The sequence below is a fragment of the Hippoglossus hippoglossus genome, chromosome 9 (genome assembly GCF_009819705.1).
Source record: "Hippoglossus hippoglossus isolate fHipHip1 chromosome 9, fHipHip1.pri, whole genome shotgun sequence".
Taxonomy (NCBI): domain Eukaryota; kingdom Metazoa; phylum Chordata; class Actinopteri; order Pleuronectiformes; family Pleuronectidae; genus Hippoglossus; species Hippoglossus hippoglossus.
The window spans coordinates 10,716,134-10,734,985 of NC_047159.1; the positions used below are offsets into that span (position 1 = coordinate 10,716,134).

Sequence of the window (18,852 nt, forward strand, 5' to 3'; positions counted from 1 at the left end):
TCTATAACTTGCTATTTTATGCCAGAATAAAAACCTGTGGCACCAAACTCTCTAATTAGCCAAATATACACATAACACACAACACTGTTTATGGCTGCCAGTTACTTTCTGTATGACACCTCAATTTGTTTTCAACTTATTGAACTCATTGAAAATGGTCAAATCACCAAGACAACTCACCTCCAGCTGATGGGACCTGGGGTTTTTGGGGTCACAGAGGGAAGTGTTGATCCTGTGGTTGTGTTTGACACAGCGCTGAGTTGCGTTCTGAGGCACGGGGAACATCTGCCGAATCACCGTCAGCCGACCAATTGACTTCATAACCAACTCCTGCAAGTCGTAGTCTGAGATCTCCTGAGAGAGTGGACAGAGAGGGGATATGTTCAGGAATAATGGGGAGATAAATAACGTGAGATAAAGAATATCAAATTCATGGTGACATTTTTATCTGCAGAGGCCCTATAGCCACCATTTATGACAAGAAAAATACAAAGAAGACCACAACCACAACCACAAACTGAAAGAAGAAACTTGTCTGGGTACCTTTCCTTAAAAGTCCCTGTAATTCATATTCAAAATTAAATATAATATATAGTTTAGGCCCCTTGTCACCACACTGTGAAGTGAAAACCATCTTCTGTGTCATCTGCAAAAAAAAAGTTATTTTTATGAAAGGAAAACGTCAGCAGATGGAAAGAGAAATGTGTGTGTGTGTGTCTGCGTGTGTGCACATTTGTGTTTGCTTGCCGTGTACATACGTGTGTTTGCACGTACTCTGCATGTCCTTGCAAAACCTTGGGGAAGGAATCATTGCTAATTTTAGCCCTAGGACACAATCTTTCTCTCCCTCTCTCTATCCATGGATCTCCATCCATCCTCCGCAAGTGCAGAGGGTCATGTGGTGACGAGATGAGACCTGACGTTTATTGTCCCTGGTGGAGGCAACACCGCCACCAACTGAGACAGCCTCTGCTTTCTTTGTATATGTGCGCAGCGATTGTCTGCCTGCTTCTGGTGTGTCTTGTGTGCATATTTCAGTTTAAGTGTGTATGTGTACATATGTTTCCATGAGATTGCTTTTCAGCCTTTTCATTGAGCAAAATAACCTTTTGGATTCTGTTTCAATTGCAGATTGCAGCCTACTCGACGGGAGGGTTGAGACCCTGCCTGAGGAACCTGCACACACATTAACAAGCCATCACACACGATAGGGAAGGGTAATATTGTAGATTTCTTTGGTTCATTGACTAATCTCATCGGATTTTATATGAATGTAATTAACGTTCATTAAGACCTGGGAGCCCTCACGGGATGTGATCAATGGTGATTAGAGGCAGTATTATACAGGCTTCATTGGCATAGTTGTGCTCATCTGCATTAATTACATTGATAAATGGCCCTAACTCTATATGGTTTGCACAAATATACATTTGCTTCTGAAGTCAAGTTGACGCTCCCTCTGAATGTTCTTAATAAACCACGTCAGAATTGAGATTCAATGATGCAACCTCAGTTACTTTCAAAGACCACACTTTTTTTGCTCTGCTGTAAAATCAAATTATTTTTTCTTGAAATAGAGGTACTGACCTGAGATCTTCAATTGATTTAAATTAATAATAAAAGATAAAAAACTGAATAAAGGGGTGTTATCACCTTGAAGAAGACCTGAAAGGATTAAACAGGTTTATCCTTGTATTAATACCCTGTGCTGTGAAGTATCTACTTTCTAAACAGTCTGAGTAAGGAATCCATTTGCTGGGCTCAAACGTGGAAAAAATCCTAAGCGGTCGCAAAATAACAGCCCTGAAGGGGACTGAGCTACAAAGCTGAAGAAAAGAGATGCAGGACAGAGAGAAAATGCTGAAAATTGCTTAAAAGGCAGATCTGTGGGCCAGTAGAAAATTAAGATTCACAGCAAACAGTCAAGGGCAGGCGGAGAAACATCGGCGGGCAAGAATTATCCAGAGTGCCCCACTCAAAGGATCAAACTCAAACAAATATAGACGAAGCAATGTACAGGAATACACACGCACACACACACACAAGACAGAAAAGATGAATTTGAGATTCGTCCTCTCAACAGGTGTTTGCCCATCTTTCTTCTGTCCTCCTGTTCTCTTTGCCTCTGTCTCTCTGGGGAACGACTAAACACACTTCACATACTATGACTTTCAGCGGTGGCTTGCTCTCAAAGCTGTTCGCCTTTTAAAAGCCAAGACAAAATGAATGTGACACGTACAATTACACACATACTGACATGAAGAATAAAGGATCATATTATCTCGCACATGTTTACCCAAGGAAATCTGTGATTTATTATTATATTATTATAAGTCTATTATTATCCTTGAAAACAAACATTTACCGAATTGCTTTTAATTGTCATTAATTATGTTTGTTTTATCCTTTTCTTACATTACTCATTTTTATGGAAGGATTTTGTATTATTTTATCTGCTATCTTTGATTTAAATGTTATTGAATTAATGTGCGATCTTGTTTTATATTCTTGTTTTCATTCGTCCTCTTTGTGAAACACTTTAATATGGCCGTTTTGAAATGTGCTATATACATAAAGTTACTGTCATTATTATTATTTTAAAATTCTGTCTAAAAGCGATGGACCGTTGATCTTTTATGGGGTTCCTCAATCAATAGAAAAATAATATTATATATTATTAACATCAAAAGTTTGGTTTGGTAAAATATTGAACAGTGCAATCAAATCACTTCATTTGACTTTCAAAACAAGCATGAAATAATTACTGCTCATTGCTATATTAAGGGCTTTTAGGGGAATAATTGTCAACCCATTCTCATTAATCAAAATTCTCCTTCAAGCTAAACAATCAACTACAAAATCATTCAGTCCTGAGGACAGATGAGTGCACAGAGTCCAACTGTGTGAAAGCAGGGTAAGTTGTAACCCTCAGAACACCCTGCAGCAGTGAATCATTAGTTGTTTACAACATAAACTTGAAGTTTTGGTCTGCCGGCAATCCCCATCAACCTCAACCTATCACCTCCCTCTGCCTCGCTCCTTTCCCAGGAGCACCAAATCCTCTTCTTTAGTGTTTTATTTGAAGAAGAGAGTCAAAAAGCAAAAACACATCCCTCATCCTCAATTCTTCTTGACACTTCTTCCCTGACCCCTATACTTTGTCCTCCATGTTTTCTCTTCTTAACCCGTCCCTTTCTTCCTCGCTCTCCCCTAGAGACACCAAATCCCTCCCGTCTCTCTTATCTGTTTAGAGCGGGGGAATTTTTTTTCATTTGTTGTTTGACCCTTTCTGCTCCTCTGCTCAACCCCTCAGTTCATTCCCATTCAACCCCACCGCCTATGAGAACAGCAAATCCCTCTGTTTTGCTCTCATTCAAAAGTTCAACGTTGTGAAAAACAAAACAAATCCGAACAAAAGCCCGTCTCATTACTTTTGCCCTCTCCTTCTTTTCTGTCACCTCGGGCAATTTTCCTCAACAGCGCCTAATTTATGTCTCCCATTCATTCACCCAATTTTATGGAACATTTATTAAAGGCCTTGAAACAAAAAAAAGTAGAATAAGCAAAGGAAGAATTGGAAGTATCACCTCTGCAACAAAGCGACTGAACCTTGTTTTGATGGGAGTTGTAACAGAGGCCAGAGGTTACCCTAACTACCTCTGGAGGAGGTCTGGTTGATCTTTTATCTAATCGGTATTCAAAGGAATTTAAAGAAAGTTGTTGACTAAAAGCAACTGTATTTCCATTTTCAAACACTATGGGTCGGAGAGAAGGCATAGAGCAAAAGTGGGTATAGAAAAATGTTGGAGAAAGGGCAAACACATGAAATATTAAAGTGAAAATAAAAAGCGAGCATCATAACTAGACATAATCATTGAAGAGGCTTCGTTGAGATGGTGATTGAATAGTCAGTGGAAAAGAAAGAAACAATATAAAGCTCCATTATCGCTGTAAACAACCTTTATAATTAGCTGGAAAACAAAACTAATCAACAAGTTATAGTTTGTAGTTTAGACAACAACCACACTTTGGTTAAGTTTAATGAAAAATCAAGGTTGGATTCAAAGTAAAGAAAGATGTTGTGTCTGAAGTCTTTGACGTCAACAATCTGTCCATTAGCATCACCAATTTCTGTAAATGCAGAACCATAAAATAGTGTAATAATGCTTTTTTGAGGATAAATCAATACTATATTGTATGATTTGATATTTTGACGTAAAACATACACATTTTAAATGTATAAATTTGTTCAGTATGAACGTATTTGCGACTCAACAAACCAGGCTCATTAAAGGACCAATCAAGAACATAATCTGGTTTTAATTACGTTTCCCACAAAAATAATATTTGCTGATGTGGTTAAGTCGTATATAGAAACATCGTTTTTAGGAGACAGGGTTGTCAAAGCATTAAAATCCCCAAGTTGCGCGGCTTTCATAGGATATCATGCAGTTAAGAGCCAAAATGACAGAAAGGGCTAATCTTGTCTTATCTAATTACCATGCACATCTCCCCTTGGGAAACAAAAAGGCAGAAATGAATGAAGAGGAAAAGAATGATGACGAAAAGAGTGAGAATGGCAACAGGGAAGATCAAGACAGATAGCATAATGGAGGGTGAAAGATTCTGGAGAGAATCATAACGACTGAGGTCAACAGTGGAGTTCCTCCAAACTTAAGTGAAAATGAGTAGCCATGACTGCCCCTTATTATTTCTCTTCCTCATCATCATCGTCCTCCCTCATCCCAAGCAGAACGTAGGAGATAGGGAGAGGAAGGATGATCAATTATAACTGTGAACTCCCCCTCAGTGGGGCTGTCTGACTGCTGGCTGTAGATAAAGCAGAGTTATGACAACCATACAGTGCCCCATCATCCATAATAAGCCACAGGGAGGGAAGAGCACATTCCCACATAGGAATATTCATTCTCTAAAGAACCAGTACTAGAAGACATCACAGATGACAAAACATTACAGCCACTCATCCATTTTAAACACTCCGGCAGAGGACTTCGCATACATGGTGGCAATATTGTGTCCGCATTAGAACAACGTGTGACTAAACTTCAACCCTGATAAGCAGAATTAGGACTTCTTATCGTTTTACGGCTATGTGTGAAGCTTTTCTTTAGATTTTTTGAAGGCGTTTGTGATCTTTAGTACAGTTAAGAGCAAGAGAGAGGGAGTCCCCTTTCCTTTAAGCTCTTTTTGCTCCACCACTTCTCTCTTGTCCTTCATCTCCCTTTCCCTTTCTCCTCATCATTACCAATAAGCTTAGATGGGCCACATTTGTTTTTCCAAATCTCTCTTCTCTCAAAATAATCCAAAGCCCTGCTTGTAAACATTAGGGTGAGATTGGCTGGGCTGAATATCAGTGACTAGTTACAGAATTTAGATCTGCTAAATAGGTTTGCTAAATTAGCTGTGTCCGCATGTTCAAGCCATTCCACTATCACACAATTAGCCAACTGCTCTCTTAACTCTAACTTAGATGACAGTTAAAGCAAATAATGTGTATAACTAATTTGGACACTGACCATCTGTCACAGTCAGATTGACCATCAGCAGCACCATGAGAAATCCTACCCTTGTCGAGGGCCCGTGGACTCATAAATATTTTACCATCCTTGGTAGGTGGGAGGGACTCAGCATAAACTCAGTAGATACTGTTTTTGCTGTACACATTCATAACATGCAGTTCTCTACTTCAGGAGTGTTGTCCACCACACACCCAACCCAATTGATATGTCTACCAAGTTTGTTGTATCGGTAACATTTGTTACTATCCCCTGGTAAAAATTGACAAAAAAAATCGCCTGCTGACTAAACCTCATGAAAAGTGCTACACCATGTGTAGAGAAAGAATAAGATGAGAGGGTTTAGCCTTCCCATTTTGTCTATGACCCAATCTTGTCTCATTCTCTTGCTATATTTTAAATGACAACATTGCTGTCAACTGTTTAGCATGAAGGGGTGAGACTGCAGGTGTAAGGATGTAAAGTAATTGAATTGACGTAATAACATTAACAAGATTTTTTTTTCATTAACACCAGCTTCTACTCTTACCTTCTGTGCAAAGCTAGAAAACTGTGTAATTCACACCTGTGACCTGGCATGTAATGTACCTGACAGTTTTAGTTTTAAATCTATAACTATAATAACACTACTTCAGTGATAATCCACCATTGCTAAAACATTAACAACCGAGCGAGCATTGGGCTGCCAGACAGCATTTCGTCATTGATTCCTCCAAGGCAGCAGGTACAAAGTGTTACAGGCTACATGCTGCTAGACATACTCGCACGCTGCAGAATGACATCTTAAGCCTCTCAGGAAGCTAAGCAAAGAGCAGGTCGCTGTCAGAAGGCCTGGAGAGTGGTAGACAACACCAGATGCCTGACAGGATGCAACGGATATGAAGGGAGTCTATTAGACAGCTAGATGTGACTTTAGCCTACCAGGCACCCGGGTAACGATGGACTGCTCAGTAGGCCGCCTGACAAGGCCATCTGCGAAACAAAGTGTATAAAGACAGCCTGTCAGGAGGAACACGTTTCTTCTATTGAGTGGAGTCTCAATTGTTACATCGTGAAAACACATCCATTTCAATCAGCACAGGAGTGGCATGACAGTTTCTGTATGAAGTCAGGGACTAATACAGAGTGGCTGTTTTCAACGGGTCTATCCTCGTTTCCACCTCTGATAAAAGGTAGAAACGCTGCCATTTTCATTAATGTGCAGGTGGAAGGCTCATTCTTTTCCCTCACTACCTGAGAGTATTAGCATTTGAGAAAAACAAAACTGAGGGGTTGTCTGAGGCGATATACCTTCATGTAGTGAGACTGACACTCTAAAAGCGAGAACCAGAACAAGAGGATCGGCTGTCCTTGTTGCATTAATGGATGTCATACAGAACAGTGCTGATAGTGGCAGCTACTTCTCTCCTTACATCTGATCTCAGAAAAGTTGTCTGGCCCATGAAGGATCTGACCTGTTGGCCTATCATCTGGTTGTTTACTGCCCCACCTGTTGTCACAACATGATATTGCCTTGGTCAATTTGATGAAGTCTGGGGATTTTAAAGGGAGCAGTACTTTTGCTGATTGAGGATAAAACCTGGGATCTTCATTGGTTGACTTGCTATCGCTAGCTACAAGAAAATATGCTTGTCAGGCTGCGCTTGACTCAGCTGCCACCATTCTGAGATAAGTCATACAATTGTGTGCATTATCAAAGTCATGCACAGATGCATGTAATGTAGAAAGTAAACATACAAAATAATGCTCGTTTCTTTTCTGCATAAGTTGTCTTAATAATCTCCTCGGCAAACATGTGCGACGAAGAGAAGTTAAGATGTCTGTGCATCCGCTTTTCATTTCACAAAGATTTTAATTGCACCACCTTGATGTTTCATATTTACTCAATTAACATACAAGTATGTACATTCAACCATGTAACATAAAGCTCAAGTGCTTTAATTATGTTCTGCTTCCTAATTAACATATTCATATATTTTCCTTTCTGTTAATTCGAGGTGTTGGGTTCTCTGTGGAATACCTGCGATGAGGTCATCCTGAGGCTAGAAAACATAAATCTGCATCATTATCAGTTAATGATTAGTATCTTTAAAATAGAAGGGACATCTTAGATATTGTATATTTTAAGGGTCGGTTGGAAGAAAGGTCAGAGTGCAGAAAGGTGAAGATGTCCAAGCACGTTGCAGCAAGATGCAAGAGAGTGATCAAGACAGGCAAAATGAAATCATGAGCTAAAACAGGTCCTGCATTTAAAAGAGATTTGCTACTACTACTACTGTCATGTATGTTTTTATCTGCTCCTTTTCTCTTGTCTGTGTGGTAATCAGCTGAATTGCACAATGAGATGGTGTTTGGTGCTGGTTGGCTCCTCGGCTGTGCTTGCCTCGAAGTCACAGCAGACTACTGATGCATGCTAATATTTGTTTCAAACAGACTTTCTTTGCAGAACTGCGGCAAGCAATGGGACCGCTGAGCCTTGTGGCATTTATCAGCATTATGATAGTAAAAGGTTATGACTTAAAATCAAACTGAGAGAGATAGCGAGCGAGAGCGAGAGAGAGAGAGAGAGAGAGAGAAACAGAATAAACTGAACTATTTCTTGTTTTGTACCAAACGAGGTTTTCCATTTTCCCTATTGTAAATAAGTTTTTGCTGCTCCTTCAGTACGTGTTCTTGTGCACACGGTTGGGTTTGAGCACCAGCTCATGCTTGTGCGTGAGTGTGTGGGAGCTCGGACTCCCTGCTGGGTTCTTCCAGCTCACTGCAAAGCCCAAGGCTACCAAGACACAGTGCATTAGCTATCAGTGTACACACGCATCCAAACATACACACTCACACACAAACACACACAAATGAAGCTGATGCAAGTGGTTTTGTAAAAGGGGACTTCTCGTGAGGCGAGATCAAAGTTGTGCTCCTATTTAAAATCAATATGAAATTACAGGAAACAATGTTAAGGTTTAATTATGTTTCTCTAAGGAGCAATAATCAGTGAACGGAAATGAGAAGAAATTCACAGGACAAAAAACTGTGCACTCTACGGAGTAGAGCAGGGAATCCTAATATTTAATGAACCAACTGATTGGTTTATTTTTGCCTAATGATGACGCATGAAAATGATGAAACTACAAAACAATTTCACATTGCTCTTTCACAACACGCCACAGATATAAACCAATCTGCCACAGCATCTGCTACCACTTTTAATGTTGTGGCTAATCTGTATTTATGCTCATTCAGAGAGGTTCTTTAAAGGTCACCTTTGTCATCTCTGAAATTGCATAGTGTGTGTAAATTGGCTTAAGCGGTGTGCATAAAATATGTAGGATCTTTTTTTGTCTTTTTTTTTTTCTCTTGTGGCCCACAGCAGCATGTGCTCTCTAAAGTAAACTAAATTGTCCTTAGTCATCAAGTTATGTGTTATCGGATGAATTGAGAAAAAAAAGAGTCGACAACTTTTTAAGCTCCCCGTTCTCCTTCAAACATCCAGGAGAGTGATGAGATTAGAGGGGGTTCCGGATCAAAAACCATAAATATTCCCAGGATGATTGAAACAATAAGGTGAATTGAAGGAACACCCAGTACAGGATCCATAAATCATTTTCATGGCACTCACCTCATTTATCAGGATCCAGTGACAATCGAAAGCCACCAGGTTGGTCTCCACAACCTGCAACACACACAAAAACACAGTGTCGCATTAAAACGTAAAATAATAATCAGTAATAGGAATATCATTGGTGTGGGAGAAATCAGCTTTAAATATATGACAGGTTGAAAGATGAGGAAGAAGTTGGAAGACAAGTTTTTTTTGTTGTTGTTTTTAAAGAAAAAATCAATCCCTTTAAAACATATTTTCCATCTTGGATAATGCGATTCTTTGTGTCTGAAGTGTGAATATTTTTGAGAGAACATTATGGAAATGTGCAAAGCAGAAACCCAGTGTGTAGCTTGTATCAAAGGTGCTCAAGTAATCTGCCAAATCGCTCTTCAAACACTGCAGAAATGGCTAAACTTGCTTGTCTGTGACAAAATAACTGCAGAAACTCCCACATAAACTCACGCTTAAATGTCAGCGTTACAACTTTTTTCTCATTAGACAAACCTGTGAGTAGAATTCTCTCTCTCTCTCTCTCTCTCTCTGTCCCTCCCTTTAGGCCCTATTTTAATGATCTAAAGCACAAGTGTATTAAGGGTTTGTCCAAATCCAATTGACTGTAACTAGAGAAAAAAGAAGCGTGCTGCGCTACATTGTTCAAAAAACTTATGTTTTGACTCTTATTTAATCAATGGGGTGTTTAGGGCACAACAACATACAAGAAACTAATCAGAGCCCCATTCCCCTTAAAAACCAGGTGCACTTGCAATTTGGTGGATTGATATCATAAGAGCAGATTTGCGAGGGAGTAAGAAAGAAGGCTTCTGAGGAAATGCATTGCGCATGTAAGCCATACCACTGTTCCCATTGACTTCAGACCAGGTGTTTGTTGGTCAAGTGTGCAATTGCTCCCTAAGGCCTTAAGACAGCAGCACACCAACACCCATGGGTGCTCAGGTGGGTGCAAGTACATAAAAAAACAGAAGCGCTGGACGGGACAATGACAACTGTGCTTGCCTGAAACTAGCAAAGATGCTTTGCGTAGGTTGTGCGGCGTTTGGTCTCCTTATCTCACACACACTCGGAAAAAGCAAACCTTTTTCATGAATTATTAACGATTCAACTTAAATATTTATATGTGTCAACTCTTTACTAGTAGCTACACCATTGTTAAACGTTGCAGCAAGGACACTTGGGGTGGTGCACCGAAAGAGCAACTGCGCACACACAGACACACACACACAGACACAATCATAGGGCAAAAACATTTGGCGCTCCAGACACACCCACTGTACATCTGCACTACATCTGTCAGTACACTAATGTTATAATGTCCATTTAAACAGCAGCAGGTGCTTCTTTTTAGCTCTCTCTCTCTCTAGCTGCTGATTCAAGTGGCTGTTTCTCCTGTTATCACTGAACTCTGTCAGTGTCTAACATCTCTTCTCAATCATTGTCTGTGACCAGGAGGATGTTGAGATCTATTTACTCACGTTACTTTTATCTTCTTCTCACCCCCCCTACTTGTTTCTCCTTTTTTTCCAATTCACAACATGAATAAATGAAGCGCATGTTATGATAACAGTTATTTCTTGGGGAAGAGATTTTATCAGGGGTGTATCCAGGGGAAGGGCCAGAGGGGGCACTGGCCCCAGCTGAAATATGATGTACCCACGATGGGCCCCCCTCTTTTTTTAAATAAACTAGTCAATTAATAATAAGACTATAAATATGACATTTGCTGAGAATCTTTATTTTCTGAGCTTTTTTGAAGTGCACAATGTGCTTGTACGAGGAACATTTTCCAAAGTATATTCAATGATGTGTGGCTGATAGTTATAGAGCTAACAGTAAACAAACCTTACTGAATCAGGGATGTTGAACTTGTAATTGGCCCCTTTGTTTAAATTGTGGCCCCTTTATAGCCCCTGATTTTAAAAACTAATTTCTTGATACGCCACTGGATTTTACAAGTGTTACATTTACAAATGTAAATAGACAGAAGTGTCAATCTGGGCACAAGGTAAATAACAATAAGTAAGTCGAGCATCACTTATTGATGGTTAAATTTAACACCTCTGAAGACGGAAAAGCATGGTGCCATTTAGAAAAATTGATGTGCAGCAGTAAATACATGTGGTTGTTATTATCATTTAAACCAAATACCACTGTAATTTATCATCCACAGTCCTTCTCTTCTTTTCAATCATCTATATTCATTACACACATTTGACAAAATAATGGTAAGACACATCACTCAATCTGTGTAATTTACTTGTGATAAAAGGAATAAGGTTGTTTTTAACTTTGCTTTTTGGACTTTCTCCTATCAGCACTTGTTTCTACCTCCTTCTCCCTCCCGATTCCACCCATCTGCAGTTCTCCTTTCTTATCGTCACCTCTGCCGCACTTCTCATCCCGTAATTGCTGCTCTCCTGTACTCGCTCACTTCTCGCTCTGTGCCTGCCCCCTCCAGACCCTCTCCCCCTCCACCGCCGGTGTAAAAAATACAGTGCCACTCGTATATCATTAGCTATAATTGTCGAGGTGACTATGGCACCGCGTGTCATAAAACACTTTTTAGCCGTAAACAAAAGGCAACAGCTGGAGAGGGTGATGGAGCATGGCTAATAGTGGTTTAATCTGCCACAGAGTCTCCATAAAACTTCGTCATTTTAACACTGACGGCTTCCATAAAATACAGCCTCTGCAGGAAACATGGCTGCGACACAGAAAAGGGATGCACGGCAGGAAGGAGGATGCAAAATACAAGATTTGTCTTAATTTCTCATGTCTGTCAGCGTCTCTGCTCCTTCTCTTCTTAACACTTTTTTCAGGAACACAGCTGGAAAATAAACTGTTTAAATCGCGAGCATACTTGGGGTTCTTCATCATTTTTTTGATCTCATGTTATTTCTGTCTCTGTCTATTGGAGCACTGCAAAAAAACAGCAACTCGGAGCAGTGGAGGAGGGAGAAAGGAGGACGGAGGTTTGGAAAGCTGTTACTGTCCATCCCCATGTTCCCTTCCCTTGGTGCTCATTAGGAGATTAGTACATGTTCACATAGGATTATTGGTAAATCATTGGCAAGTCATTTTTTAAACATGCAAATGTAAAACCATGTCTGAGTGTGCACGTGTGTGTGCAGGATAATTTCTAAATGGTCAATAAATAAATGTCGATGCGTGTTTGTGTGTATTGAAGTGTTGGCGGATGTGAGCGTTTCCACTTCTCCCATTATGACCACCCTCCGGCAGCCGTCTGGACAGATGTTTCAAGCTAATTAGCGAAAGGGCAGACTCCTAACACTAGACATGACTCCTGAGGGGCTGGAACTGTTCAATACGCTCACTCTCTCATGTGCCGTCTCTCACACACACTCACAAACAGACACACAAGTGCAAACACCGCAAACAGCCTTCTTCGAGTGGCTGCATGTGTGTGTTTGTCTCCATGTACAAAATAAAAAAAAACCTGTTATGAACTCTGTGCCAACACTGCAGGTGGGCAGGAGTCACCTGGGCACCGTTCCTTCGCGCCTCCACAGAGATGATTCTGACCTCTCCGACCAGCTCCACAAAAGCTTCATCTCTGCCCAGTTCTCGCTTCCTTTGAAGCCAGAAGATCATACAGACAACGGCTCTGTGGTCCGGAACAAATCCAATCACTCAGTGTCAATATGACTAAGCCTTTTCTCAAAGTCTGGGAGCAGACACGGAAAACTAAGACTGATCTGCAACATCGTACCACTGCGAGCGCCAGTCTGGCAAGCGCTTTATCGAGTGGCCACAGTACGGCCAAACACTGTTGTGATCCTGTAATAATCTTCGGCTACCTGTCACTCCTGGAGGAGTCCAACAAAGAGGAAAAATCATTGATTCTGGCAACTGGGTGATGTTGGCTTACAAGAGAGTCAAAGCCTGGGGCTCATACCAAGGTCTGACTTGACAACAGTAGGTCAGATTTAACAATACTACACACACAGTCACACAGATACAAACACACACATCATGTGTTCAAATTGTACAGGGAGACAAGAGCAATTCCTATATTTTGTTCGTCTTTTATTCAATATGCCTTTATAGCATACAGTATATGTATATGGCTGTTTGTGTCTCTGCATATGAGAGGGTAAAATCTATTAATGCAAAAGCAGATATTGCCTCAGTACACTATGCGGGTAGCTTAAGGAGGGAAAGTGGGTGTTGCTATTGAATAAAGTGCTCCAAATTGAAAACTAGTTGTGTAATTTAATTTCACGCACTATTTGTGATCAAATCAAGCAAATAGCCTACAGCCCACCCTCCAAACTAGGCATATCCAGGCTTCACGCTTAAACATGTGGGCGCAAGCTGCGATAAAACACCCATACATACATTACACAGACAAACATCTAAAAACAGAAGCATGTCCGGCCGCTGTTACGTTATCTGCCCAGAGAAAAGTGCTTCTATTTGCAAAGCTGTGGTTATGCCTCCTCTGACACACTTCCAAAAAATTACCCTGCTATCAACCCTCATCCAAGCGTCCTTCTTGATTACTGTAATTAATTTGGCGTTTCTGTGTCTGGATGCATGGGGGGTGCAATGTGTCTGTGTCTTGAGGTGGAGGAGCAGGATTACTGTTATCATCTCAAACCTTTTCTTCCACCTGAACGCTGTAAGACAACGACAAATATACAGAGAGACACTAGAGTAACGGGGAGAAAGTGGGCATGGACGATGGGGGGCGGCAGAGACAGAAAGAGAAGATGCTGATGACAAAGGACACTTAATATATGTGGTTTTGTTAACTGTAATACACAATTTGAATTGTAACCAATGTGTTTTCATTATTGAATTTCCTGCAGATGAAGTTTCGATCCTTTCTTTTCTTCTCCTTGTCTGTTAAGCTTTTGTGCTGCTGAAAAACAGCGAGTCAAGAGGGCGGATTTCATAAAATAGGATGATATTTGTAATAAGACTTTATACAATGAGAAGAATGTGATGCCATTCCATTGGTGCCTCTGTCCCTGGCTTCACAGTTTGTCTCTCATGCTCTTGATTTCTACATTTATTTGAGGTTTAAGAGATTGAAAGTAGGTACAGATAGGACACAGGTATACTCCCGCTGCAGAATTCAATTAATCAAATCAATTACATTTTATTTGTATCGCCCATTATTCAAAAATTTGTTTTTTTCGTATAGGGCTTCAAAGGTGCAACATTCTCTGCCCTTAACCCTCAGCAAGAGTAAAGAAAAACTACCAATTACGTTATTTAGACAATCCTACAGATGATATGCTGCGTGGAGTTTTCTGTCAGAATTCAAAAGGCCCAATCAAAGTTGTAATTTGTTAAATACAAATTATAAATCTATTATTCACACTACATTTGATGCACAAGATTTCCAATCATCTATCAGCAGTGACAGTAATAACACCTGGACTTCACTTTCTCTTCCCTGACTGCCACCATGATTGCACCAATTTCTGTTCTCCTCCGCTCCTGCACCTTATTCCCACTGAAGCACTCCCTTTCATCAATTAGTGAGCTACGTAACCTCTCTGCACCTTCCTCTTCCATTCCCCCGCTCTCGCCTTCCTAATCACAGACTCCTCTCACTGAGTCTAATTTGCATGTCTCAGAAATCTGTTACAAAACACATTAAAACATTACCACCATTCAAAACAAGCGCAGGAGTTTCTTCACTCGTCCTCTCACTTAATTTCCATTCAGCCCGTCTCCCCCATTCACTCTCCCCCTCTCTCCCCCTCCCTGTTTATGAACTGAGCATTTAGTGCATGCTAACTGAGGCATTCTCTCCCTGATACATCATAACTGCTGCATGTCACCACTGCCATTTAGGCTTAATGTCACTTGCCTCACTCACACCACTCCCCCGGTGCGTCTCATGCATGTTTGATTGTGTGTTGTGTGTCTTGATGTCAATGTGTGTGTTTTTGTGTGCATATCTGCATTGTATGTTAGAAAGAACCAATGTCAAGCAGAGGGCATTGCATTATGACACTGCTTTGCTCTATGGATTTAAATACTTGGCAGAGGAGCACTAAGCTCTGACCGATCGAGTGCAAACAAGCATACACACACATAGACACACACCCATGCATAAACGGGAACTCCTCTGGCATGCACACAAAAGCTTGTGTTGCACCACATGCACCCACATAACATCATCGTGAAAATAGATTACATGATAGCTGCTTGTCATATAAACATAAACTCACTCAACGCTCATGTATCTACACATCTGGTCTATGACAGCTGTGACTGAAGCAGTGGAAAATGAAAAATAACAGCTTCGCTATGATTTGTGACCACATGGACACAACTTACTCTTCAAGACCACCAGCCAACACAAAGCAAATACACACAGCCCAGAATACGCATGTTTAATTTTCAAGACGTCTGTGTTTCCTATCTGAGGGTTATTGCTTGTGAAGACTACTTTGTTGTTAAAGTGACACTCAGCGCCATGTCTTGAAAAACACTAAAATCAAAGAAAATCATAATGGTGGATGGAAACTCAAGTAAGCGATAAATCTATTATAGTGTAGTGAGGCCACTCATGCATAAAAGGAATGCACTAATAGTAGAGTAATGTCATACATTTTGATGAAAGTGTGCAGAGACTGAGTTGGTTGAAAGAAGCATATGATTAATAAATCCATTAAAAATGACTAAGTGTGCTCACAAAAAGATTAGTTCTTTGAAAAAAATAAATGAATGTCTGCGGAGATCTTGGCCACATAAGTGCCAAATTTTTTGGTTATTATGTAGTTTCAATTTTTATATTCGTGTGGAAATTTCACATCACCCTGCAAAATCAATAAATAAAAAGTATTACTGCCCTGTGGTTGTATGCCTCCGCCAACCAGTGTAGTTTAAATCAGAACATCGATTATTGAATTTTGACCAGCAAATTCTTATAGTACATCTTTGAGTCCAAGTGAACATTTATAACTAATTTGAAAAAATGAAATCCCTCAAGGTGTTTCTGAGATGTTGCATTCACAATATTTTAAGTTGTTTAAAGTCACAGTGGCATGAACCTTTGACTCCTAAATTTGAATCAGTTCATTCATGAATCTAAGTGAATGTTTGTGCCAAATTTGGAAGGATTCCTTGGAGGTGTTCCTGAGATATCGTGTTCACAATGCAAATACAGACGGACAAACCGAAAACATGATGCCTCAGGCAATAGTAGAGGAAGTTTTCATTTTCAGGTATGAAGGTGTCTGGTTGACCTTATTCAGCTCTGAGGCTAAATGTGGCAGAGAAGCAGGAACAAAGGGAAACATTTGTGGAAAAGTGTAAATATAATATAAATGTATTTGAAATAGACGTTTTGCAGTGAAAGTATCACATTTAAAATGTAAAAGAAGCTGGAAAAACTGTGACTTTTCTAAACAGCATAACATTATAAAAGAAGATAGTAGCTCCTCAGGAAACAGAGGTCGATGTAATGAAGTCTTAGATGCACTGGACCGTACCATGACATGAGGCAAAGGGGTGCCAAAGGCCTCTGTGATTGCTCCCAAAACGAATAACTCTAAATCACCTCCATTACTGTCTGTTTAATTAGTCCGATCCTGCCGCGGTCACACACCAGTGGTCTACAAAGCCTATAAAGGTGGCACTTGTATTCTGGTGGGGGGAAGACAAAGAGAAAGATATTGAATAATGCAGATTGCTGCCACGTCGTGTGTCTGTGTTAATTTACGTGTGTACGTTTTTTTTCTTCTCTTTTCAGTGATTGCTCAAGAACAGTCTCCGCAAACCCCATTTGACGAGGTCGCTCACTCCGTGTCTCTCTCGCCCGCACATGGACACACGCACACGCACACGCACGCCACACCGACCGAGAGCTGTCGCCCTCAACAAAAGCCACCAGACCTCATCTTGACAAGGTCTTGGCCTGCTCACCCACCCACCACACACACCATCGGCGTTATTGATCAATCACTCACATTCTGATGAAAACAAGGGGGGGGAAAACGGCAGAGTCATTCACTTTTTTGTCCTTTCAGCAGACATCTTTCAGTCACTATATGTTTTCTCTCTTTCTCTCTTTCCCTCCATTGCCCTCCCTGTCTCCTCTCTTTCTCTTTCTGTCTGACATATAATATAATGCTTGGACAGCAAAGGTCTTTGATAGTATGTGTTGTGATGGCAAAGGGTAACAGGGCCAGCACATGTATCATCTTTTAGCTGTGTGTGTGTGTGTGTGTGTGTGCGTGTGTGTGTGTGTGTGTGTGTGTGTGTGTGTGTGTGTGTGTGTGTGTGTGTTCAAAAAAGTACAAGACGTGAGGGTATGTGTGCACACGTCGGCCTTTCAGTTTATTGATCAAACCGCAGCTGCAAGCACTGCCATACCCACAGTGTATAGGCTGACACACACACACACACACACACGCACGCACACACACACACACATGAACACACAATTGCACACGTTCGCCACCACCAGTCCCAGCAAATATGAGGATATGCAACCTGACATTTAGATATGAAAAGATCAATGGCTGGAACAAATAGAATAAGCAGTCTTGATAGGTCTAAGGTAAACAGCTTTGTGTATTTGTGTGGGACTGTGTGTATGTTTGTGTATGTTCTTTATTTGATTTACTATCAGCTTTATTCAGTACTAAAGGGGGAAAGGGCTTTTTTTCCTGCATGCATGTCCATACCCCACATTAAATGTCCATCTACCCATCAAGCTACAGAAGGAATCTGTTTCATGAATCTGCCACAATCTGGATTTAGTGCCCAAGCTTGCATTCTGCATAATGCTTACACATGCCTTTGTTGGTAATCAGATTAAAATATTTAGCATTAATAGGACGAGACAGTACATTAAATAAAGTTATACTTCATTGACAGGACAAAAGGCATTTATGTCACTACAAATACCTTTACTGTAAACATCCCTGACTGGGTCGGATGAATAAACGATTCAAGGTTAAACCTTGAACAATTTATGGTCAGTTAATCCTTGGCTGACTTCAAAGAACTCACTGAAAGGTAACTTGCTTATTTTTTGTGTTTTAAAAGCCTTTGACTTCAGCAGAGGAGGTTGTGTTTTCACCCCGATCCACTTGTTTGTTTATTTGTTGGTTGGTTTGTCAGCAGAATCACAAAAAAACTACAAAAAGGATTTCCACGAAAGTTGGTGGAAGGACAGGACATGGACCAATCAAAAGAGATGTTCATGCCACTCTAGATAAACGGACAGGGGCCTTGCCATAACTATGCGCTCTACTAAGTGCATTTCAAGCAAAGGGTGTTTCCAGTTAAAAAAAAAAAAAGAAGGATGTAAATAAATTATACTACAAAAAGGTAACATACTGTATCTATCTGTTCACAAAACAACTGTTTAGTTGGTACAGGTTCTGTTAATGTTGCTCAAACAGCCAATAAAACATTGGGAAATACTTCATCATGATATGCAATGAATTTATCACCCACTACCATGACAAACTTACACCTGTCCCTTGATTAATAGTCTGCACACCTACTTCACAAAAAGCCACTGGGGCTATAATAGTAAAATGTTTAAAAAGACTGTGCCTGAGATATTTTACACATGGAAGCACAAGACAGTTAATTCAAGCAGAGCTGTTTACTCTTCTTGATGCGATATCAGCAAACGTTTAAAAGTACAATATGAGCCAAAAGACCATCATCTTTACATTACAGGGTTGTATTGGCCTCTGT

At 40.4% G+C, this 18,852-nt stretch overlaps 1 protein-coding gene across 4 annotated transcripts in view; it reads right to left on the reverse strand.

Annotated features, from left to right (window-relative positions):
• Positions 1-18,852, reverse strand: part of grid2 (glutamate receptor, ionotropic, delta 2) — a 442,863-nt gene that overhangs the window by 138,046 nt on the left and 285,965 nt on the right. For all 4 annotated transcript variants that reach the window (XM_034595238.1, XM_034595241.1, XM_034595239.1 and 1 more), the window contains 2 exons: positions 9,154-9,207; positions 181-354 (listed from right to left, as the gene is read on the reverse strand). In XM_034595238.1, the coding sequence (XP_034451129.1) occupies positions 181-354; positions 9,154-9,207 (228 nt within the window). The remainder of the gene's footprint in view (positions 1-180; positions 355-9,153; positions 9,208-18,852) is intronic.